The following is a 25,185-nucleotide window of genomic DNA, read 5'->3' on the forward strand; positions in this document are numbered from 1 at the left end:
GTACGGCAGGTGCCTCCCTCCGCCACGTCAGGGGAGTTTCCCGAGGCGAGGCGGGCCGAACCGCGTCTTCTTCCTCTTCGGTTTCCCCCGGCCCCCGCTACCGGAGACGCCGCGGAGGGAGAGCAGTGCCGGCTGTCATGGAGGCCCGCTACAACCTCAAGAGCCCGGGTAGGCCGCAGCTAAGCCGCCTTCGGCCCGCGGCTCGGCGGGAGGGAGCGGGGCCGGGCTGGGGCGGCCGAGCGCTCGCCCAACAAAGGGCAGAACTGCGGCCCGGCCTCAGCGCTAGTGGGGGGGCGAGAGCCGGCAGGGGGGCGAGCGGCAGGGCGGGCCGGGCGGGTCCGGGCCGTGCTGCTGCTGATGCCGGCTGCGCAGGGCGGGTCGGCCCGCGGTGCTTGGAGACGCTGGAGCTCTCTCTGAGGGGAACAGAGTATCTCGGGTCGCTGCTGTGTCTGTGTGTGTCCACGCCTTTTTATCCTTTTTCGTGGTTGGTGGACGCGTAGGTTGGAACTGCTGCCTGCTGGTGTGCGAACGTGGCTGTGCCCGTGCTGTCAGGTGTTTGCTGGCTCCTCGGGCCTGCGGGTGGGGAGGGACAGGCGCTGATGTTGGCTAAGTCTGTGCAGTGAGGCTTTTTCATTAGCTGTTGTGTGCTGTTTTTATGTGCCACACCTACATGTGCGCGTATATGTGGGTTTGAGGTCTTCTGCAATGAAATTCTTGTGTTGCCAGTACTACGCAGTATTTTGAGTCCTTAAACGATGGTTTTCCTCAGGTGAATCAAGGCCAGGCTGGATGTGGCTCTGGGCAGTCTGGTCTAGTGGTTGGTGACCCTGCGCATAGATGATCATTGTGGTCCTTTTCAACCCAGGCCATTCTATGATTCTTTGAAGACATGTCCTGAGAAACAGCACAGGAAGGGCAGAAAGGGATTTCCTTCCCAGCAAGGGCCCCAAGTCCAGGTGGGCTCCCTCCTGCAGGGCCATACTGGGGCAGCGACCTGTCTGTGTGCCTCTGTGGCTTCTCAAGCAGAGCTTCTGGGACTGGGTGCATTTCTGTGTCAGTTGTTGTCCTGCCGCTGTTGCTCCAGCCCACCTTTGGGCAGCAGGTGTTATCAGCTTCATGTTACTGTGATGAATGCTGTCCTATTACCAGCATGGGAGGCGGGGAGAAACTTAGCATCGAGATGACTTGTGTTTTGCAAATGCAAATGACAGGCTTGTTGACAAAACATGCCTCGTGTCTATTGCTAAATTATGTTTTCTTTTCTCTCTTTGCTCCTCACGCCCAACTTACCTGAGTAATGAGGAGCACAAAGCAAGTGATGTGCTCGTTATATTTTGAAATACCAGGAAGGCAGATTTATTTCATTTCCTTTTTTTTTTTTTTTTTTTTTTTAAGTCTCTGATATGCTGCACATGTGTACTTCAAGGGCAGGCAAACATATGCGCTAGTTCAGGTTTGCCACGTCACTGAAAGTAGTGGTGATGATGTACCTTTGGGATCATGGCAAATATTTGTGAAGCATTTTTCCACTCTCTTGTTTTCAAGTGAAAATTCTCTATACTGACTTGATTTTCACCACCTGTGCTGTTCTATTGCAAAACAAACCTCTTTCAGGAAAAATAAATGACTCATACAATGGGTCGATACTGCTTTCCCAGATCAAACATGCTCTATAGCATATGGCTGGTAAAAACCCGTTAAAGATTTGCTTAAAATCACTTGTTTCAGAAGCCAATGATACATTAAATCTTCCTATAAAAATATGAACAGAAGATATTAAATACCAAAAAGAAATTCCAAGTAAATACTGTTTCTTCAACTGTTATTACCCATCAACATGAGTTAATTATTTCTACACAAAGCACTTAGTCTGGCACTTCTTTCTGCTAAGCAAGTAGATGAGCACATTCAACTATTTAATATTCCTGTATGTTTTACAAATTTCTTTTGTTGTGTTTAAATGTGCAGTAAACACAGTGTAGTTTTTTTTACAATTGCCATTCAACTGAAGGCTGAAGACAGAAGTGCACAATGCTCTAATTTTAAGGTGGTTTCAATTAATGTAAGTGTGCTGAAATACTTGATAACAAATCCACCATGTTTCCCATTTCCAGTAATGAGAAACATGGGTCAGTATTGGGGCCTGTCCTTTTCAGTGTCTTTATTGATAACTTGGATGAGGACATTGAGTGCACCCTCAGGAAGTTTGCAGATGACAACAAGCTGGCAGGGAGTGTTGGGTGAAGGAAGGTCCTACAGAGGCATCTGGACAGGCTGGATAGCTGAACTGAAGCCTGTAGGATGAGGTTCAACAAGACCAAGATCTGGATCCTGCACTTTGACCTCAACAACCCCAGGCAGTGCTACAGGCGTGGGACAGAGTGGCTGGAAGACTGTGTAGAGAAAACAGACCTGGGAGTATTGGTCGACGCTCAGCTGAACGTGAGCCAGCAGTGTGGCCAAGAAGGCCAATGGCGTCCTGGCTTGTATCAGAAGTAGTGTTGCCAGCAGGAGCAGGGAAGTGATCATCCTTCTGCACTCAGCTCTGGTGAAGCCGCACCTCGAGTACTGTGTCCAGTTTTTGGCCCTTCCCAACAAAGACACTGGGGCCCTGAAGCGTGTTTGGAGGAGGGCAACAGAGCTGTGAGGGCTCTGGCGCACAAGTCTTACGGGAGGGCTGAGGGAACTGGGGCTGTTTCCTCTGAAGGAGGCTCAGGGAAGACCTTATTGCTCTCTAGAACTACCTAAAGGAAGATTGTGGCAAAGCGGGCGTCAGCCTCTTCTCCTATGTACCTAGTGATGGCACAAGAGGGAATGGCCTCAAGTTGCACCAGAGAAGAGTTGAATATCTGAAAAAATTTCTTTTCTGAAAGAGCAATCAGGTGCTGCCCAGGGAGCTGCTGGAGTCACCATCCCTGAAGGTGTTCAAGAAGCATTTAGATAGTAGTTAGGGACACGGCTTAGTGGGAAATGTTGGTGACAGGTGGAAGGTTGAACTGCATATCTTGGAAGTCTTTTCCAACCTTGGTGATTCTATGATTCTGTGATTCTTATAACTGTTTTGTACCAGCATAAGAGGCTTTGCCTGTTGAAATCTGCTTCTGGACTTGAGCAAACTCTGGTTCCAGATGCTGACTTCTGTCTGCTCAATAGTTGTAAAGAAGGCAAATGCTACTTAGAAAGATTAGGAAAAGTTTATTTAAAAGTGATAGCAGACTTTTTCAAAAATTGTTTGCAATTAGAGAAGAACACATTTTAAAGAAAATTTGATTGAAGGAAACTTGTTCTTTTGTTGATCTTAAGCCAGATTCTGCTGTAAAGCCATGATATGAGCTGAAGTTCTTCAGTGATGCTACATGGGCACTATTTCTGTGAGGAGGTGCATTACACTGGACTCGTGATGAGGATTAGCTGGTCTTTCTGGTGCCTTTTTTTTTTTTTTTTTTTGTGTGCTTTCATATAGCTCAACCTAGGAGTACTATTGCTGCACACCTTTGTCCTGCTGCCGAGCAGGGCAATGCCACAGGTGCTTCAGCAAGTCCCATTCACCCAGAGTGGTGTGTTAGAAGTGCTGTGGGTCTGGGCTTGGCTGATGTGTGAAGCTGCTGCTGGCCCTTGTCACCTGTCCTCTGTAGGGGTGAGGAGGTGTGGAGCAGCCACCTGAAGCTGTCCCTCACATAATCAATGAATGTGATATATTTTTTTTTAATTCTTCCCCAAAGCATCATTAATCTATGAAAGAAAAAAATTCACCACTCTGTGCTTCACACTTCTTTGTATTGCCTCAATAAGGCAAAGCCTTTTATTTTTTTGCTTCATATTTTTGTGTTCTTGGCACTTCTAAAAGGACAAGCTGCTTTCTGTCTTGAAATTTCAAAATGGATTAGGCAGTGTATATCAGTCTGCTACCATATGGCTGATAAACTGCTCCTGTTAGTAGTAAAGCTCAGTGCACTGAAACACAGACCTCATCCTCTTTGCGCTTAGAGAACATCTCTATTTCTGAAATTTATGACAGCTACTTGCAATAAGCACTTTACCATTTTTTTAATCTTTATTTTTGCTTTTTCCCCTAAATGCTGTGACCCTCAAACGTGATGTCAAACCTTGCAGCCACTCTCCTGCAGTGACAGGATTCCTTGGCCTCCTATTTCTCATGGAACATTACTGGTTTTTAGGAGCAGGTATTAGCACAGACACATACACAGAACTGAGACCACCTGCTTAGTGACTCACCTGGAACCTGCAAACAACAACGGTGGTTTTATTAGAGTTGTTTCCTTTTAGCAGGGCTTCTTACGTAGAAATGTACTGGTGTGGGCCTGAGGGGCTGCGGACAGCAATGGAGTGAGGCATGGAGCACGTCCTACATTTGCTATTGTTGGTGCCTCTGGATCCTGATACGTGGGGAGCATAATATGCCTAGGTGGTGATCCTCTTAGCTGTCATCTTTAATTCATTTACTGCAGGGTGAAGAAATGCTGTCCTACAAACTATACTTTTTCTCTCCACTCTGTACTTCTGTGCAAGTAAGGAAGCATTTCATGCCACCAAGTGTGTGTTAGTTCTCTGTTACTAAAAACAGTCAATAGAAAGTAAAGGAAATAAGTTGAATGGATGTTAAGAACTTGAGGCAGGCTGAAGGTATTGTTTGGTCTTAGTGTATTCAACAAGCACCTTACCCTTGATAAGCTTTATCCTACTTTGCGTTGACTGAACAGTTGTTTTGAAATGTAGCTCCCTGTTCTGAGGGAAACAGAGAGTGAAGGTGTGTTGCTCCCGAGGGTGAGAAGAAAGAGAGTAGGCTCAATAAAAGCCTCCCTGTTTTTTGTTTGTTTGTTTTTTCCTCTCAGTTCTCAATACTCTGCATGAGTGTGGGTCTTGGGAGAGGATGGCAGTGAGGCCCCGAAGATGGAAAGCAACTGTCAAACTGAATTTTAAAATAAAAGCAGTTTTGGAACCTGTGGCTGCCCCAGATATTAGAATTCTGCAATTGCATGTTTCAGTTCTGTAAGATTTTTTTGTTATTATCTCAAAAGATGCCTATAAGATGGGAACTTCTCTAGTAGAGAATGTAGCAGGAAACAGCACTTGGTGAGTGACATCCTTGTGTCTGTTTGCTTTTATTTAGACAGAGAAGTGTGATTTCTCTAATATAGTAGTAGTGAAACTGTTTTGCATACATTAAGGTGTTTGAAGTGGTTCAGAAACTGAATTAGATCTTGGTTAGAGATGACTTTTAAAATGTTGAGACCAGCTTTTTAATTTCCTATTCACTTTGCCCATTCCCCTAGTGCTGGAGGTGGTAGGTTTGGTAAGGTGGTCACCAGTGCTATGAGTTGCTTCTACTGTTGTCTTTCTGAAAATCTGGGCATCTTTGCATGTAATTGAGCTTCGGTCTGATGCAAGTATGTGTGTTTTTTGGTTTTTTTTGTTTGTTTGTTTTTTAAACATGCTTCTGTTGTTGAATTTTCAGAGTAAAGAGTTTTTAGTCCCATCACAAATAGAAGCAGTAGGGAATGCATTGATAAAGAGCATTAAAGAAACAGACTGTGGAGCATGTTAGCATGTTTTCCTCATTGGTGGCTTAAAGACTGGGGTGACTGGAAAATCATCTGTCTTTTTGACATACGATTTTTGGGTGGATATGACTGGGATGTGAACTTTTCTTGGGGAAAAAAAAGAAAAAAAAAAATGTATCTCAGTCCTCTAAGGAAATTTTAAATGTGGTCTCAGTTCAGAATTGAGTGACTATAAACAGCTGTGTAAATTTTAGGAAAATATGATCCTTTTTTTTTTTTTTGTGAAAAGATGTACAAAAATATAAAGGAATTAAAAAAAAATCTGGTTGAAGGCATATTTTAACTCAGTGATAAGAAAAGTGAGGTTAAAAATGAATGGACAGGAAGAATGCAAAAATGGAGCACAAAAGCTTTAGCCGTGTGCTGCTTACCTGTAAGTTTGGCAGTAGTCTTATTTCTAGAGTAGTTACCACCAGGTACCCTGTTTCTAGAGCAGAAGACACTGTTCTGCAGAGAGATTATAACTTTTATTTCATGTTACTTTCCTGACCCCTATCCACTCTGTTTATTGTTTTAATTACTGTGATCGCATGTAATTGACAGATTTGAAGCTGTCCAGGAAAATCACCCACGGTTACCTGGTGACACTGCAGGTCACACACACTGTTATGTGTTAGGCTCCCTGTGCGTAGTTCTAATAAACCAGTCTCTAGGAGTATAACACAACTTGGAAAAGTACAATTCTCCATGTAATAGAGCTGTAATTGAAATTATTTGATAACTCAACATGAAAGATGAGGCTGCACTGCTGTGGGTTTTACACCATGAGCTGAGCCTGCCTCACTGATGCCCTTGTCCTGGAGCTCTGCGCTGCTACTTTGTGTGGATGTTAGGGCAGGCCTTTAGGAAGCTTGTAGTGATATATGAGGCTTTTGTTTTCTGAGTGTTAGGCTAGGCTTCCAGTGAACGAAAGTGCCTTTTTCCTTATGCTGTAATCAGTCTCTCTTATTTGCATTGATATAACGCTCTTATCTTGGTCAGCTCGTTGGATTGCAATGCATAGTGTTCGTTGGTTATGCAAAAATGAACTGAAATCTCTCCTTGTTAAGTACAGAACACTTGTATCAAAACAAGGCTCTCTGGCTAAATACAATTGTTTTAAGGCTATCTTTATTTTCATGATAGACCTTATTTTTAGAACCCTGTTAATATTTTACTAAGATAAATACCACAGATGTTCAAATTCCATCACAGGCAATAATATTTACATTTAGGAAGTTGATCATTTACATTTTCTTTGTATAGTGTTTTCCTGAGCTCTCAGGTGCAGAGTTTTCTAAATTGGGCACAGTAGCAGGAGGACATGAATAGGACTTCAGGCATGGTCCAAGACAAACTGCAGGATGAATTATTCATCATAAGAAGTAGGATTTAACTAAAACACTTTTTGAATAGGAATAAACCTACTGTCATACAAGTGTACATCACACAGATTTTGCTTGTCAGTGGTGATATTCCTCCCCACGAGAGTTAGCGATACTTCTTGACTTAGTAACAGTTTGCAGTTCTTTGTATTGAATGAATCCAAATTGTTCTCGTTTTTCAGAATTGCCATTGCCAGGCCCTCACTCAGATGACTCAGTGTGATTTTTTTTTTTTTTTTTTTGAGTGGGTTGAAATGCCATGTTTCACATCAAGATTCTTTTAAACCAAGTTTGGATGAGTGTCATGCACTTGTTGCTAGCAGACTGCAGGAATTACTTTCATTTTTTCCATTGTAGTTTCCTGTAGCTAAAGGAGGGACTGTGTTTATGCATTCTGCAGCTGTACTTAATGAAGTCAGGGCTTTTGAACAACACTAAATCCTATGCTGTCAGGATGAACCCTGTCAGTCAAGCCTGATCTCCTCTACGTGTCAGGTGTACCTGTCACATGTGGAAGTACATATGCTGCTTTTTCTGAAGACATACTACCCTGTTTAATATCAAAAACTTCTTACAAGCAATTTATCTCTGATATAGAAAAGCTATGCAGTATATTTTGGTGTGTTTCATGTGCCAAGAGTGGAATAGGATTTTGTATTCTTTCAGTATGTGTTCTGCAGGCTTATATCTATAGTCTGACTTATGTTTAAAAGAAATAACTTAGACAGAATTTCAACATAAGAAGTTTAGCAGGAGCCTAGCTGCTTGTTCTCCACGCCTGGCAGCTGGCTGGGTTAATTCCTGGTGCAAATCCCTGTGTTCCTGTGCTGCAGGCATGCAGGCTGCTCCTGGTGGGACAGGCCCAAAGTGCTGCTGTGTGCCCAGATCCCTCCTTTTAGGCTAGGTGCAAACTAACTTTGTTTATTCAAGCCTTGGTAGGCTTTGTTATGTTCATTTTTTCAGATTTTTCACAGTTTTGCTTGGTAGGATTTGATCCACTGCGGAGTGGATGAGCTCGGGAGCTCTGTGAGGAGTTGCCAGTACTTCCTGATGCAGCAGAGAGCTCCTGTGGAGTATGTTTGCTTTCTGGACTGAATTGATTTTGTCCTGTTTATAATTATCAGGAAGTATAAAGAAGGAAAAGAACTTCTCACAGTAAATTGAAATTAAAATAGTGGGGAGGTGGCTTCCCTCATAGTGTTGTGGAAGCAAGTCAAGTCACAGAGTTGGGTGGTGTAAATCCGGGAATTGTGCTTTGCTCGCAGTGTTTTCAAAAGCTGTGGTAAAAGGAAACTTGGGCAGGTTTTTTTCTTTCTGTGGATATAATTACATGAGTGGGAGAGACATCCATGGCTTGAACTGGCTGTGGCTGATGGAGTAGAGCGTCCTATTGCCATTACATCTTCTTAAAGGAGTAACTGATATTGCTAGTTGTCTTCTTTTTTTTTTTTTTTGAGCAGCAGGAGGTGGTAATGACTTCCTTTTTAACCTTGCACATGAGGTGACATCCTTCAGTTTCTTGTCTGTCATTCCTGTATTCAGTCTGCTTTTTGGATTGGCTGGGCCTATTGGGAGTTATTGCGTGATGCTCATGAGAGCACCTGACTGGGCAAGTACTGAAAACAAAAATTACTGAAGGGGAAGGAAGAAGGTGATGCAGGAAAGAGAGATGGTGCTGGTTGTTCTGAAAAGAAGGATAGAGAGTAACTGTGAAGGTATGCTGAACTTAGAATAGAAGAATACCATTGTGTCCATGTTCGTTAGTAAGTTTAGATTACAGAGAACTGTGCCAATTTTTTTGGCTGGGTGAATCTGTTTTCTAATCTGGTATAAACACAGATCTCCTTGCGTTGCTGGTGTGCTGGCTTCTCTCAAGTCTTACTGTGATCTCCTTTGGATTGATTAAGGAACTAGTCACGTAATAATCACAAGAGCTGTCAGGTTAAAGATTTCCAGCAGTTGTTTAAAGATGAATATATACCTCTTATGGTAAAATACTAGGATTGGTAGTTTCTTACATCTTTTTGAAAAACTGAGATTCGGTTAATGATACTTGTTTTTCCTCTTAGTCTTTGGTGAAGTTAATAATACAATGCTACTGTAATCCTGCTGCTAAGGCTTTCTTTTGAGAAACTTTGTGACCATGCAATGTTTTTCATAACTCTGTGCTTGAATGAGTCATTTAAAAGATATATTCAGCGTGAGTAATTTATTTTGTATCTTGAGTTATTAATTTAGTGAAAAAGTGTGATGTGGTAAAAGTATTAGTTAGCTGAAAGGAGCTCTTTCCAAAGTGTTTATGTATGTTTGTGTGCAGTATGTGCTATTTTTTTCTTTATTTTCATGTTTCGTGCTTTCTTTCTTTCAGCTGTCAAACGTTTGATGAAAGAGGCTGCGGAACTGAAGGATCCTACAGATCATTATCATGCACAGCCTTTGGAGGTTTGTTTCCCCATGTGCTTGCAGGAGCATGTAATGAGGCTCTGTAGTATATGCTATAAGTCCTCTATATACATTTAAACATGCTAATTTAAATAGCAGCAAACAATTTTAAAGTAAATTTAGTTTTTCAGATGTTTTGGAAAGCAAGAGCAGAATTCTATAGTTAACAGCACTACAGACTGAGATTTTCAGTGAAAGTACACAATAATAGTGTTTTCACATTCTGTGTAGTTCTGTCACATGGGTACAATATGTTTATTCCCCCTTCTCCTTCCTGAGACTATTAAGTTTAAGCTTTTTTACAGTAATCAAAAATTAGCGTTACCACCACTATTTTCATCCCAAATCCAGAACATGGCATCACGTGAGGGTTTTGAGTTGAAAGAATGGTGAAATTCTGGTGCTTAGAAGCATAAAAAGAAACGAGTTCTGATTTTTCTGGAATAATCACAAAAATAAAAGTTAATGTTAGGCTCAGTTTCGGGAATTGATTTAACTGCTTACAGAAATGTGTAGCATATTAAACATGCTTGTAGCTGGTAGTATGTTTCTGTTTTACTACTGATTCGCCTTGGTCTGTGCCTCGTTTTCTTCTTTCTGAGGTGAGACGTAAGGTTTAGCTCATGCTATTACTTGTAATTGAAATGAAAACTTTATTTTGCAGTCTGAACGGTGACTCATTGAGAGGTGAACAGTGAGAAGAAATGCTGGAAATGTTGACAGCTCCCTTCCTTGGGAAAAGCTGTAGCAAGATGAGCAGTCACAGGCATGTGATATCTGTGTTCAGCATTAGTTAGGAGACCTTATTCAACAAAAGCAAGCTTCATTGGACTGCAGTGTTAATAGTAGGACTCGTCTTGTTTTTGTCCAAGGAATCATGAGCATCAGGATGTCTAAAGTACAAAGCCAAATTCAGAGCCCCCCAAAATAATGTTTAAGAAGTTATTTCCTTGTCCGATGAAAATATTCTGAAATTCAAACTCTATGTATTGCAGTAAGGCAGGATAGTGGTGAGTCTTTGTGGAAAAACAAATGAGGATGGGAATTCTCAGGAATTTGCATTGTGTTGCCCTGGCACAGAAGAGATCATGACATAGAAGTCTGTGATTAATGTTCTTACTTGAAGTGAGCCTCCCAGCTCTGTATAACTGGGGCAAAGACTGAGTTTTCCCATATTTGACTCTTATATTCCACGTGTCAGGAAATAAAACTGTTCTAATAATAGGCACAACTAGAGGTGAAGACCTTGAATGATACATTTGAATTTTCCAACTGAGTCATATGGTAAGAAAATTATCAGGAAGCTACTTCATTTATCCTTTTCAGTGAAGTGTTAGTATACTGTTGGTTATTTTAATCTCTATCTGATTTTTTTTTTTCTTCTTTTGAAACTTGCCATTCATTGTTTTCTTAGAACAGAGGCTAAAGAAATGATGATTAGATGTCAACTTCCTTGACACTTTTTTCTTTTTCCTTTGCTGTGGGTATTTTAGGATAATCTTTTTGAATGGCACTTTACTGTGAGAGGTCCTCCAGATTCAGATTTTGATGGAGGAATTTATCACGGACGAATAGTACTTCCACCTGAATATCCCATGAAACCACCAAGCATTATTTTGCTGACGGTAAGAATATGTACTAGTTTTTCATTTTTTTTACACGTTCAGTTTTACCTTGGGTATCTGAGAGAAAGATTCCTGTCACCTGAGTTAACATTATCTTTTATAAGACAGGGGACATAGTACAATTAATGCTGCCTATCTAGTGACAGAAGTCTTTCAAAGTTACTTTGGTATTCTGTAGTTAGATGAAGTTTTGCATCTACAAGTGGAAGGCTTCCCCAAGACTAATACTAATTGTTTATATGGATGTCTAATCTTTGTGTTGTCTCTGTGGGTCATAGAATGAGAGAGTAATTATGGTTGGAAATGACCACGAAAATCACCTTGTCCATTTGTCAGCCTGCCACCACTGTGCACAAGGCCAGGCTGGATGGAGCTTTGAGCAACCTGGCCTAATGGGAGATGTCCCTGCCCATAGCAGGGGGTTGGAGCTAGCTGAACTTACATGATCTACATGGTCTCTGTTAACGTGTGTAAAGCACACCTATGATATGGGTGAAGGCCTGTATTTCTGTGTAATTTCATACAGCTCTAGATTTTCACTCTCCACACGTGTTGATTACAGGAGCAACAGGCAAGCCTCATGTCACACTGGGCCATACCAGGTAGGGGTCTCTTTGTGCATGAATGAAGGTGGCAGACTTCTTTGTTCAGAAGGCTGAATGCCATATTTGTGAGGTTGGTAGTAATACAGTAACAAGTATTATTTGCATATGGATTTATGATAATTTTGATAACTCGTTTTCTTTGTACAAAATAACTTCACGTTTTATTATATCTTCCTTTCTTTAAAGGCTAATGGCAGGTTTGAAGTGGGGAAGAAAATTTGCTTAAGCATCTCAGGGCATCATCCTGAAACATGGCAGCCTTCATGGAGTAGTAAGTAACAAATTATTTAAAAATCATCTTTACACTGAAAAATCTTACAAAGAATACTACAATACTACCTCATTAATATCTTTCTTGATGCTTGGACTAATTCTTAGTATACATGCCAAAACTCCTCTCATGTGCTTCTCTGAATTCTAAGAAACTCTGGAATTGCTGTACCTGTGCTCTTCACTGAGGAGTGAGCAGGAAAAAAAACCTCTTTTCATGGTTTTGTGTACATTAATTTATTTATTTGCATTAGTTTGTTTGACAAAACCTGACTGAATTACAAAGCAGTTCTGCTACTTTCAAGATTTTTTAATTTATTTATTATGATATTAGGAGAATAAATGGAAATTGCATTGACACTGCAAATATTAAGCAGAACAGAAAGATTACCTTCCTAGCTCTGAGTAAGAATAGGAGATGCAATTTCTGCTGCTTGTGTTCTACCCCATGCAAACACACCCATGTTCTTAAATTATTTTTGTCAGGGGCAGCACGTGTGGGAAAATGAATAGAGCTTATAGTGGAGGGGAGGCAGATTTTTGAGGGAGCAAAAGAATGGGAGAGTTGTAGAAATGTGAAGTTGTGAAAGAGGGATGCAGGAAGATTTGGAAACTATGGTCAATAAACACAAGCTGAAAAGATTGAGAAACTGAGGAGTATTGATAAGCTGTTAATGCTTGTGCATCCAAATAAAAATTCTTGGACTTGTTAAGATATTCTTAGCTTTTAAAAATCATTCTTACATAAATATTTTAAATTCCATTATTTCACTTTTTTTTTTTCCCCTTGGTCTAGTCACTAAAATCAGCCTGAGTGTTGATTGAGAGGAGAGGGGTCAGCTTTCATTCTAATGCTTTACCTCTGAGCACTCCAGAGGAAAGATATGTGATCTAAGCTGAGAATAACTGAATGTTTTCTCTGCTTTTTTTTACAAAAGTTTTATTATGTGAACAGTTTCTGAGTTGGCACACTTGATCCACGGTGATGTTTCTGTGTATGTATGTATGTATGTGTAACTTCTGTCTTGCTGAGTACAGGATATCAGTTATTTCTTTGGATATCAGTTGCATTTTTTAAATAATGTTGATAAGATCGTAGGAATTCAAGTACTGTCAAATCTTTTACTTTTTTTCAAATAGCACAAAACAGTCTTTGGAATAGGAATGCACATGCATCCTATATTTATTTTGCGATGCTTTTTCATATTATATTTATTTACCAAATCTTTTGGCAAACTGCTTTGAATTCTTAAATCTCACGAACGTATGTAAAGCAGAATTGGAGGATAAGTATTCCCAAAAAGAGATGTTTTAAGCAACAGTTCTGTTCTGTTACGAGTTATCTGTATTTAAGTTAGTTCCTTACCCAACATGAAGACATAAAGGGAACAAATTCTGCAATACACTTCATAAAAGAAAATCACTGAGCTTCTGTGCACTAAATTGCAGTATGTTTGTCTGATAGGAAATATGCACAAAAAGAAGGATGCCTTATGAACCTGCATCTTTCTTCCTTATCATTTATATATCCATTTTTTATTTGGAGCGTAATAGTAAAGTTTGGAGCTCTATACTGATGCAGTATTTTTGTGACAGCTTAGCTTTCCTTCTCCGTGTTGGCTGATGGTAAAATAGACTTTGACTTGCATTATAATGTGAAGTTCAAAAAATGGGAAGTCATGTTCTGGATTTAGAAATGAACAGCTCTACTTGTTGGACCAAACAGAGGTTTTATGGGAGTATTGTAATCCTTCTTACTCACTGCAAAGTAAGATGAAGCAGCCATTATTTCTGCAACTTTATTTATATCTGTTTTCCTATTTTAGTAAGAACAGCTTTACTAGCAATTATTGGATTTATGCCAACCAAAGGTGAAGGAGCAATAGGATCTCTGGATTATACACCAGAAGAAAGAAGAGCTCTCGCGAAGAAGTGTGTATTAACTTTGTTACTGTGATAAATACACATATACTGTCTTTTCTTGAGTAAGGCATTGAGCAGTAAGTAGTGTAAGTCAGGAGACTGTTCTCTTGCACTTATTTAAATAGCAAAACAAAACCAAAACAGTGGAATATTCTGTGCCTTACATGTTTTTCTTTTCCTGAATATTGTGCAAGCTGAGGGCTTATGGATGAACAAATTACTTGGGGAGGGCTGTGTTCCTGCCAACGTTGTGTGGTCAGATTAGAAGTTCATCTGTATTTTGTTTGGTAGAGATGTGAGTAACATTGTGATACAGTGGTAATCGTACTGCATAAGGAAAATTAATGTGATGGAGTAAGAGTGAGTGATAGAGAAAACAAACAACAAAGCCTCTTTTCCCTCAGGAACATAATAAAACAGCAACAACAAAATCTGAAGTAATGGCTTTTGAATAATTTTAGGAAATTAACTTAATTATATTTGGGATTTTAATGAAATTATTAGCTTGGTAAGCAGGGGAAGAGCAGTGGATGTTGTTTATCTCTACTTTAAGATTGGCTTTTAGTACTGTCTTCCTTTCAACATCCTCATAGAGAAAAATTGTGAAACATAGCCTAGGTAAGTGCATACTGAATTGGATTGAGAACTGGCTGAGCAGCCAGGCTCAAACGACTGGTCAGGGGTATTGAGTCCAGCTGGAGGCCAGTCATTCACTACTGGTGTACCCCAGGGGTTGATGGTGGGACCAGAGGTATTCAGCATCATTAATGACCTGTATGGTGGGACATAGCGTGCCCTTGGCAAGTTTGCAGGTTATTAAGAACTGGGAAGAGCCTCTGAAATGCCAAAGGGTTGTGCTGCCATCCAGAGGGACCTGGACAGGCTGATGAAATGGGCTAAGAGAAATCTCAAGAAGTTCAGCAAACAGAAATGCAAAGTACAGCTCTTGGGGAGAAATAATGCCAGTATCAGCTGGGACCAACTAGCAGGAATGTAGTTTGGCTGGAAAAGAAGTGGGGGTCATGATGACTCTAAGTTAGCTGTGAGACAGCAATGCACCTTTGCATCAAAGACCGGCAGCCTCCTGGGCCGTTAGGAATGGCATTACCAGCATGTGGAGAAAAAGGTGATCTTTCCTCTCTACTCAGTGTTAGTGAGCCACATCTGCAGTCTTGGATCTGGGCTGTGGCTGTGTCAGGATACAATGTAGATAGGAATTACTGAAGGGAGTGAAGCTGAACTAAATGATCACCAGAGGCCAAGTGCCTTTGTTTTTTTTTTTTTTTAACACACAGTTGTGAGTTTACTGTGCCTGTACTCTGAGCTGATCAGAAGCCTGCAGCATGGCACTGCGTTACAGCTAATAAACCCTGCTGAGAGGTAGGGTTTATTGAATTGATCTGGATAGTGTGTTAACAAGGCTGTTTGGCCTCTGGTCAGCTTGAAGAACTGCCTTCAGTATGTGCTATAGACAAATTCTGTGTGCAAGAGTGAAGGTAATGCTTTAGCAGAAACTTTTGGATTTGAGGTACAAACTCCTGAGACCCATTTAATTTTATATTAGTCAATTTATTATTTATTATATTATAATATATTATTATAATTTTTAATAATAGTCAACTGTTTCCAGTTTACACTTTTTATTTGCTTTGGACATTAAACTAGTTTTAATGTCTTTACGAATTATTAATCTAATAATAGATAATAGCAATGTATAGGTAAGCTAATATTTTCCTAAATGATAAAGAGAATATGTATTTGTAGTATAGATTCTATTCAACGCGTTTCAAGGCAATGCAGTTTATGGGGGATGAGGGATGGGAAAGAGGCTTTTAAAGCTATTGCTCTTGAAACTGCGTCATTATATGGACTGCTTTGCAAATACTTTGCTTAACCAAGCATACAAGAATGTTCTGAGGATGTGTCATTCTGAGCTCTGTCATTTTGTGGCCAGGTCACAAGACTTCTGTTGTGAAATGTGTGGCACATCTATGAAGACAGCCCTCTTACCACTAACGTCAGGAAGTGGATCAAGCCAGGCAGACAAGGAGGCTAAAGAACTTGCCAGACAAATTAGCTTCAAGGTGTAGTAACTGCTTAAACACTTTTTTTTTGTCTGCTGTACAGAACTTGGAGGAAAAAAAAAAATAAATTGTGGAAAAAAAATTGTTTCATAAACCTTCATAAATTACTACATGGAAACTTGTGTTTTTTAGGAAAAACTGAAGGAGAAAAAGGGGAATGGATCTCTGGAAATGTGACAGTTAATAAACTGTGCATCTCAAGTACTGATTAATTAGTAATAATTTCAGTGATAGCTACTCTGGTTTAAAAAAAAAAAAAAAGCATATATTCAGTTGTATGTTTTCACTAATAATATGATTAAATTCTCCAGACTTTGTCAGAAATGTGCTAGGAAAATTTGGGCAAAGCTAACCTAAAAAAATTGTTTTTCTTTGTGATTTTTTTTTTTTTTTCTTTTGGCTTATGGAAGGAATAAAACATGACTGAAAAATGGTTGCAAATGCTTTTGAACTGCTCTGCAGCTGAAGATACTGGAAGTTGAACTCTGGTGTGAAAGTTGCTCTTAACCCAAAATATGTTTTCTAGCTTGTGTTTTGGTGAAAGTAAGGTTTTTAGCGACATCTGTGCCTTAGGGAATTGCATGTCTTGCATGTACAATATTTTTTTTTTCATTGGGTTTTGCATTAAAATTGTATTTTTCCACTAAGGAAGGGCACTGTGCGTGAATGCAGGGATCAACAATGAAATATAATGTGACAATGTGGCAGTGGTGTAGAATGCATCCTCACTCGGGGAAGTAGTGCTAGTATGTCCTCTTATATCACCCATTTTTTTCCTAACACTGTCCTAAAGGCTGGGGTTTTTTTGTGTGCTATGAGAGTGAAGATTCCTGCATCGCTGCCAGTTTTGCAAGACAGGTGCATTCCTTTGTTACCTCACGCCTACACGTGTTAATATAGGAGTCCACACGTAGTGCTTGTGGTTAAAAACTCATACAGATATTTTTGAGGATGAGGAACTACAGACAGAATTTTAAAGCTGAGCTACCCAGAAAAGCAAATTAGATTCACTGTCCATCTTCTTTACAGCATATAAGATTTAAAAAGTGTGAGTTTAGTTTTTTAAGCACTGCTAGTCTTTATTGCACAAATATCTCAGTACAATTTCTTTTTTCAAGAACTCACCTCTCATACTTTTTTCATTTTTTGAAATGAAAGATTTAAGGATGTCAGTCTCTAAAGACCATTGATGCATTCCATGTATCCATGTATTTAACTCAATTTCTGAAGGGAAAAAACACTAAAGGAATAAGTGAACATGATTCAGGTTTTAACATTCTCTTTACAGTCCTTCAAGTCTCTGTTGTTGGCTTTGTTATCATTCATGTTGTGTTAGACTGAGACACACAGTTTGTCTGGTTGTAGCAAAGTAGTATGAATTACTGGCAGAGAAATACAGAAGTTTTTAATAATGTGAGTACATTTCATGTCAGCTTATGGAATAGGATTTCTCATTAAATAGCCAATTGGGTGTGTAATTTGGGTGAGCCTCTCTGCTAATAAAAAATATAAGCAATATCTACATTATCTTCATCCTTGTAGAAGAGATTCCCTAACTTTTTCTAGGTCCTAGGATTATAAGAAATTCTTTCATACCAGCCTTAAGCAAAATGATAACTTTTTAAAATGCTCATGTTTGGTCTTGAGAAAAGAGTGTGAAATTCAAGAGAAAAAGGTGTTCCCTTAGTTTTCCCGCTTCTTTGAGCTTTGACGTGTTTGACAGAGAACAACAGTTTTTCACATAATAACATGACTTGCAAATCTTGTGCACTTTAGATGTTATATACCATAGATTCCATTCCACTTAAAAGATATGACTAATACATGCATTATAAGAATTTATTCTGTAAAACAATATGTTATATCCACACGTTGCCATTATAAGGCATATTATGCAGTAAAATTAGTTTTCCATCCACTTTCATTATTATGTTTAAATTTGTTCAATTTTCTGTGAGGTCTCTAGATTTTCCAGGAACAAAGGTAAATCCTGGAGAAAAGAGAAACTAGGCTGGAAAAAGGTACCATGTTAAACACCAGCGCACAATTCTCAGACAAACCTTAGCATCTCCAGCTTCAAAGAGTCTCCAAACTTGAGTGGACACGGCCCTACTTTGAGGGTAGATTTAGATCCAGTGATGTCTGGAAGTCCCTTCCAGCCTAAATTATTCCATGATTCTGTGTTGATTTGTTTCTGATCCACATTTGAGTCATAAATTGCGCTATCTTAACCATCCTAATATTAGAGTCCATAGCAGTCAAATGTAAAAAGAAGTCAGTATTATCGTTGTCAGATTGTAAGTATTTTTGAATCTTAAAAACATCTTCAGATCGTTTCAGTGGCAGTAGTATTCCAGGAAAATCAGAAAATTAAGTGTCAAGAAGCAGGGAATATAATTTCCCCACACAGAATAACAATGTGGAAGAATATTATTTTGTGATCATCTTAGCTTGTTACCTGCATGACTGGTTGGTTTCTAACCGATTTGTATTTCCTGCTACCTTTACTTATATTCCCATTTGAAGTCAGGTACCAATCCTTAAATTTGGAATTGTAATCTCTGGAATAAGTTGAGATCCTGATACAGGTTTTGGGAGATGTAATGTTATGCTCTTCAGGGAGAGAGACTTGCTCATGGGGGGGGGAGGGGGAAAGACTATCTGGTCCCAACCTTTTGATTAAAAAATTTTTTTTTTTTAAATGTGGATACATATATGCTGTAAAGTGTTTTAATTCAGGAGTATGGTGATATGTCCTTTTCTATCCCTAATGGGTATTGCAAACATACTGTTTTAGGAGGGGGCTTATTAACAACTCTCTGTATGTTCCTACAGATCTCAGTATCTCAAATTTCCAAAAGTGTGAAAAGTTAATTCTGAAAAATTATCTTATTAGGCATTTTATATGTGTATGTAATACAGTATTATAAAGGTATGTACATCTATTTTAGTTCTTGCACTGAGACTTGATGAAAACTTACTGCCTGATGCAGGGTAGTGCCCTGCACATGCATGCTTTCTGGCTGTGAGGCAATCCTAGTACTCAAACCACTACAGCAAACTCAAGGTAGCACTTACTTGAGGCTAATTAGCCCTGGTGAGAAACAGGCTGTGTTAGTTCCCGTGTGACAGTACAGTCAGCACTTACTTAAGCATCGTGAGAAAGAGAAGCTTTATAAAGATGGTGTTATTTCTGGCATAATAATCTTTTGAAGAATTTTCTTCTTTGTTCTGATCACGTGTTGTTTTGTTAATGTTATGCCTACTACTATGCACAAATAAATAGAACTAAGAAAATCCAAAATAAAACTGGGATACTATCTAAACTGGTGTTTATTATCTGTAGTCTTATGAAAATCTAACTTTTATGAAATAAACCTGTTGGTGTGTTGAAATACAGTTGGCATAATTCTTGGAATGAATATTCTGGGAAAATATAAATCTTTCAATTTTGATCTCATCTCTGAAGCTTGTGTATGTATTACTTGCAGGCAGAAGTCAATTCATCCAGGAAGTCAGAAGCAGAATCTTCAAACTCAGCAGGACTGAACTGCTCTGCTACTTCACCTGAGCCCCAGCAGGATGGTGCAACTCGAGCATTCCAGGATCCAGCGAGTGCAATGGTATGGTCCATGTCTGAGTTTTATCAGTGCATTGTCTGAATGTGAAATCTGCACTACTGAACTGATAGGAGGCTTCGTTACCAGTATGCAATCCATGTGTTTCTTGTCGATTTTCTACATTTCTATGTGAACTTCAGCAAACATCATGCAGGATGACTTCTGAAAACAAAGATCTCGTGTTTTCACTTTCTTGTCTTAAAACCAAACTATAAGACTATTTAAATACTCCTCTAGCAGTTATTTTTCCAGTAGCTCATTAAATACATGAGATTACTCTTCATTAAAGTATTATGTCTTAGATATTATTTACCATCTGCAGAATTATAGAATCATAGAATAGTTTGGGTTGGAAGGGACCTTTAAGATAGTCTAGTTCCAACCTCCCTGCTATGGGCTACACTTCTCACTAGACCAGGTTGCTCTAAGCCCCATCCAGCCTGGCCGTGAATGTTCCCAGGGAGGGGGCACCCACAGCCTTGCTGGGCAACCTGTTCCAGTGTCTCACCATTCGGAGTAAATTTCTTCCTAACATCTAGTCTAAACCTACGCTCTTTCAGTTTAAAACTGTTTCCCCTTGTCCTATTGTAGTTACATGCCCTTATAAAAAGTCCCTCTCCTGCTTACCTGCAGACCCCCTTCAGGTATGGGGAGGCTGCTGTAAGGCTCCCCCTGGAGCCTTCTCTTCTCCAGGCTGAAGAGCCCCAGCTCCCTCAGCCTGTCCGCACAGGGGAAGTACTCCAACCCTCTGATCTTTGTGGCCCTCCTCTGGACCTACTCCAACAGCTTGATCTATAATAGATTTTTTTTTTTTTTTCAATTGTGTTCTTAGTGAAAGGAAAAAATGTTGCAGTGGTAATTTGTAGCTTTTAAATTTGACTAAAGTATTCTTACATTTGAAGTAAATTACATGGCATTTACATCTTCATGCTGCTAGGTACAGAGCTTACATAATAGTTTCAGAAGTGACCGAGGCCTGGTAGTGGGCCAAGGCAGCTGCTGTTATGACTCTGGCAAATGCAATCTAAAGTCACTGATAAATTGCAGACAAATCCCAGCTAAGCTGTGTTTTCTAGAGAGGATGGGGCTGCAGATTGGTTAAAAAAACTATAACACATCAAAGAACGTCAGACCATCTGTTGCATGTTTGCAACATATTTTCAAGCTATGTAGAAATATAAACATGCTAATAACATAGGTTTTTTCCACAAGAAGGATTTTTCCAGACCGCTCAGAATTTAATAAACCATTTTGTTTTACTCTTCTCAGTACAAATCCTGGCTTACATTGTAGAACTGGCCAAAATACCAAGGCACTGGTGGCATTTTCTTGGGGGGAGTGGGGATGGGGAAGGAAACTTCAGTCAAAATTGATCTTTTTTTTTTAAATTACTTCTGTTTCTGAGAACTCAGTCAGTGATGCTGTCTTTGTTGTCACTTACCAACTTAATTTATGGCAGAATAGTCCCATGTGGAATGAATGTTTTAAACATAATAATAATATTTTAAAAATGTTTCTATGCCATAGACAGTAAACAAAAAGTTAATTCATGTGTTAAGGGATCAGAACATCACTGTCTAATGGGCATTAGTTTGATTTTGAAGAAATACCTGTATTTGTGAGCTGCTAATTCTTGGATATTAGGAATTTTCTGGAGCCATTTTCATAGAATCTTAGAATGGCCTGAATTGGAAAGGACCACAGTGATCATTCAGTTTCAATCCCCCTGCTAAGTGCAGGGTTGCCATTTTTCAAGCTAAAAATGATAGAAATCTTCTCAAAGCATGCAGGGGGCTGGAGAGACCATCTCCTATAGCAGTGGTCACCTAAATGTTGGTACCTGTGCTCTCATCGTAGTCTGTGGACTTGTTCTTGGAGGCTGGAGAGCCATGCAGAGACCAGTAGGGCACATTGCCCTTCTATCCCTCTGGATGTTCTGGCTAGTCCTATGGACTGTTATGGGAGTATGAAGTGCAGTCCATGTTAATACACTAAATGTGGGTGGACAGATGTGTAGATATCCCACCTTGGTGTATGCAGTTAATGAATAAAATTGGTAAGAATTACAAAGTGTCAGGCTAAAAACTGGCTATTGCATTTTTTTTTTATAAATCAGGAAGATATTAAACCTCACTTGTTACTAAGCAGTATTCTGTGGCAGTGTCTAGTATTAAAATACTGACTGGATGAAGAGTAAGAGTAATGAAATAGTGCAGCTAAAGTCAATATTCAACTACTGAGAGAGCAGCTTCTGTGGGGAAAATGAAGCTGTGTATTGATACGTGAGATTTATAGAAGTACATATTTTCCTTTTGCTTCTGTGTGATCTTTTTTTCTTTGAATTAGACTACTCTTATTTTTCAGCTCGCAGCATTGGATTTTTTGGTTGTTTTTTTTTTTTTTTTAAACATATTTTCTTCTCCTCTCTGAGAAGGAAAGAGGAAGAGAGCAGCATGGTAGAGCTGAACTGCTTATCCAGTGTTAAACCCCAACCTGCTTGTCTTATTCTTGGCTGTCTCTGCTGATTAAAAACCCCAGGTGGAAATTCATCTATTTTAAAAGATTTTTCTTTGGAGCATCCCAGGCAGCTTGCTTACTTGGGCAAGAAACCTGAGTAAACAGGCAAGCTGTCAAATGTGTCAAGTAGTTGCACTGGACTGAAAACATCCATTTCAGACCTACCTTTTTGTTTTAACGCTTGAACATTTTGACAAGGCTCAATCTTAAATTCCAGTGTCACCGTTCTTCATAATGTAACACTGCAAGTTTTATCCTTTCAACACTAGAAGCAGGATTGGGACAGTGGAAGGTCAAATCCCATGGCTTCAGACGTACAAAGTGAGAGTGGATCGGGTTTAGGATGATGCTCTCCTGAGCGGAGCAGCAGCTGCCCCAGCTCGTTTGTCACTGGGCGTAGCGGCAGCCAAACGTGTGACCAGCAGAGGGCAGTAGTTGTGTGCGTGCACGGTGCAGGAATCAGCTGGGCGTTTGGTTTCCGGGGATTTTGTTTTGTCTTGTGCTTTCCCAGAGATGTTTATGACGATGAGAGCAGAATTTTGGAGCCAACTGACCACGGGAAGCAGTGCAGCAGTGTTTAATCTCAGCCCTTTGTGCTTTTCTTCTTTCCTTGCTTTACCGAACTTGTTTCCCCATCAGTATAGGTGACTCAAAGATCCGAAGATTTAACTGCCTGATTGATTACTAAAGATTTCTTGAACTGCAAGGAGTTGAGCAAATCATAGGCAAAGGTATTTGAAGTATTTGGATTTGAAACTAAGCTAGATCCCAAATATTATTGGGCGGACTTTCTTCAGACACTTCACGTCCTTAGAACTGCTTGAAATAGATTTCTCGAGGTGGTGTGAGGACAAACTGGTTGTACATAACAATGTAATAAGTACCAGTAACATTTTAATCAGTATTAAGAATTATCTGGAGAAGCCATTTTAGTTCTACAGATTGTCTTTGTTACCAGCTTTGCGTGCTTCCTTGCCTGACAGCTCTTCATGTTTCTCTTTCAGTCAGAAGCTCAGCCCAGCAGCACGGCAGCTGGTCAGGAGCGTGCTCCGTCTGGGCCCCCAAACACATCCCTGAGTCCTCGGCAGCGTCGTGCCCAGCAGCACAGCCAGAGGTGGGCTCCAGCTTCAACTGACTTTAATCGGGTGCAGCAGCCCAGGGCCAACCCCAACCACACTGGATCCACCGTTCTGATCGTGCTTCTGACCTTTGCGCTTGCGGCTCTTATATTTCGGAGAATGTGCTTGGCTAATGAGTACATATTTGAGTTATAAGGTTGTTTCTATTGTAAGAGCAGTCATTTGGATGCTCTGCTGAACATTCTGTATTGCGTTTGACGTGAGAACTGTTTACAAAGATTACTTTTGTATGTACGCTTACGTCCTTACGAATGTTAATGTAGCTGCAGATACATTACTTGTAAGAGAAGCCAAGCTGGACGTCTGACTGCAAGAAGTGTTAACTCAGTGCCCAACAGGTTCTTGGAGAGAGCGTGGTGAAGTAGTAAGACTAAGGGATGTGTGAGGGGGGTGGTACAGTAATTTATTAATTAGAAAAAGGCAATTTTAAAAAGTGGCTGATTCACTTTTTTTAATGGAACATAAATGCAATTAACGACCCCAGGTAAGTTAGCATAAGACCTAGCATTGGAGACAAAATTATAAAATGAATCAGTACAATGTTTTGGGGCCCAGTGAGCTCTTAATTTAGAGGTGATACGGCTTTGTAACACTTTTTATTTACTGTGACACATTTCTAGAGAGCAGAACACATACAAATTGGTTGAGATATTCTGCTCTGTGTGTGTGTGAAAGGGGAAAAGGAGTGGGGCAGGAAAGAAGGGGCCAGAAAACTATTTGCATTATTTTGTGGTTTTTTTTTTTTTTTTTAAATTTGTTTGTAGGTAAGATTGGATAATCTTCTGCAAGATTTGAATGTCCTCTTCTAATACTCTCAACTGTATATCTTGCTTTTTTAAAATTGGAAGGTTAATGTAAAACATGTCTGTTCTTGCAATAGTTATAAATATGTAATATAATTATTTACCCAGAGTTATTGTCTTTTAATTATACCAGAAGTATACATAGTGCATTAAGCCAAATGTTTCACTTGTGGTTTTATTTCCTAAAGAAAACATAAACCTTATTATACTTAAGCTCTCATATATATGAACATGCTTAAGAGAACTATTTATTAAAACTTGGTAGTAACAAACTGTTTCAAGCCAGTCTTCGGTTACGTTTTAAGTATCTCAGAGCTTTTTATTTGTTTTTGTTTTGGTGGTTTGTAGCCTGAAATCAATATTGGACCCAGAGACTTTCTGTATTATTATTTTATTAAAAATAAATAACTGGTAAGATACTCATGAATGCTGTGAAATCATATTTGGGGAATAGACCAAAATTTAAGGTTTGAGAGGTTTTGTCTGCGGAATCTTCTAAGGCATTGCAGTGAAGTAAAAGAAAGGATAATTTTCCACCCATGTTACTGTAACTAATCTTGGTTTTGTTGTCAAATAGCACAGACTTCAGCTAGGTTTTCATGCTGCTTCTAGGCAAGTACTTATTAAACTACCTACAGCTCTCCTAAATTTTGTGAAGTACAGTATGTGGCAGTGGTTTGAAACATTAATGTAGCTGTAGCAACCTCTAAAATAAATAAAGCCCATTCTATGTCTAACGGGGCTATTGACATCTGATTTTTTTTTTAATTTTTTTTTTTTTTTTTTTTTAGACAACAAACCTTTATAGCATTGTTGATGCTCTTGTTTGTGGAACAGAGATGGAAGAAAAATACAGATCACATTCCACTGCGGAACAGTTTGGTGTCTTCTATGAAGTGATGTGTTTTTCCTCTTTGTAAATTTATTTTGTTAGAAATGTTTACAATAATTCGGAGGTCCCATAGTCTCTGAAAGTGGTATTCTTGGTTGGTGTGTTGTTTGGATACCTGCTCTGTATCACACACTGTACTCACAAGAGAGCTGTGTGAGAAGTCTGACCCACAGGAGTGTAGTGCTGGTTTTTGGCCTTTCTGCTCCTCTGGAAGCTTTGTTCTGAGTGTACATTTCTGTTTCTAGAGCCATGCTGCTGTGCCAGCACACTTGTTGTTTAGAAAAATAAACGTGAATGTTTATTCACTGGCACATATATC

At 39.5% G+C, this 25,185-nt stretch overlaps 1 protein-coding gene across 1 annotated transcript; it reads left to right on the forward strand.

Annotated features, from left to right (window-relative positions):
- On the forward strand, positions 1-25,183 carry UBE2J1 (ubiquitin conjugating enzyme E2 J1). The gene is made up of 8 exons (XM_085217650.1): positions 1-168; positions 9,315-9,388; positions 10,882-11,013; positions 11,805-11,889; positions 13,715-13,820; positions 15,766-15,895; positions 19,387-19,518; positions 23,037-25,183. Exons 1-8 carry the CDS (start codon positions 138-140, stop codon positions 23,304-23,306), a joined length of 960 nt encoding a protein of 319 aa, XP_085073776.1. The 5' UTR covers positions 1-137; the 3' UTR covers positions 23,307-25,183.
- Positions 25,184-25,185: the final 2 nt, after the last annotated feature.

Source organism: Meleagris gallopavo, chromosome 2 (assembly GCF_905368555.1).
Source record: "Meleagris gallopavo chromosome 2, MGAL_WU_HG_1.1, whole genome shotgun sequence".
NCBI classification, from domain to species: domain Eukaryota; kingdom Metazoa; phylum Chordata; class Aves; order Galliformes; family Phasianidae; genus Meleagris; species Meleagris gallopavo.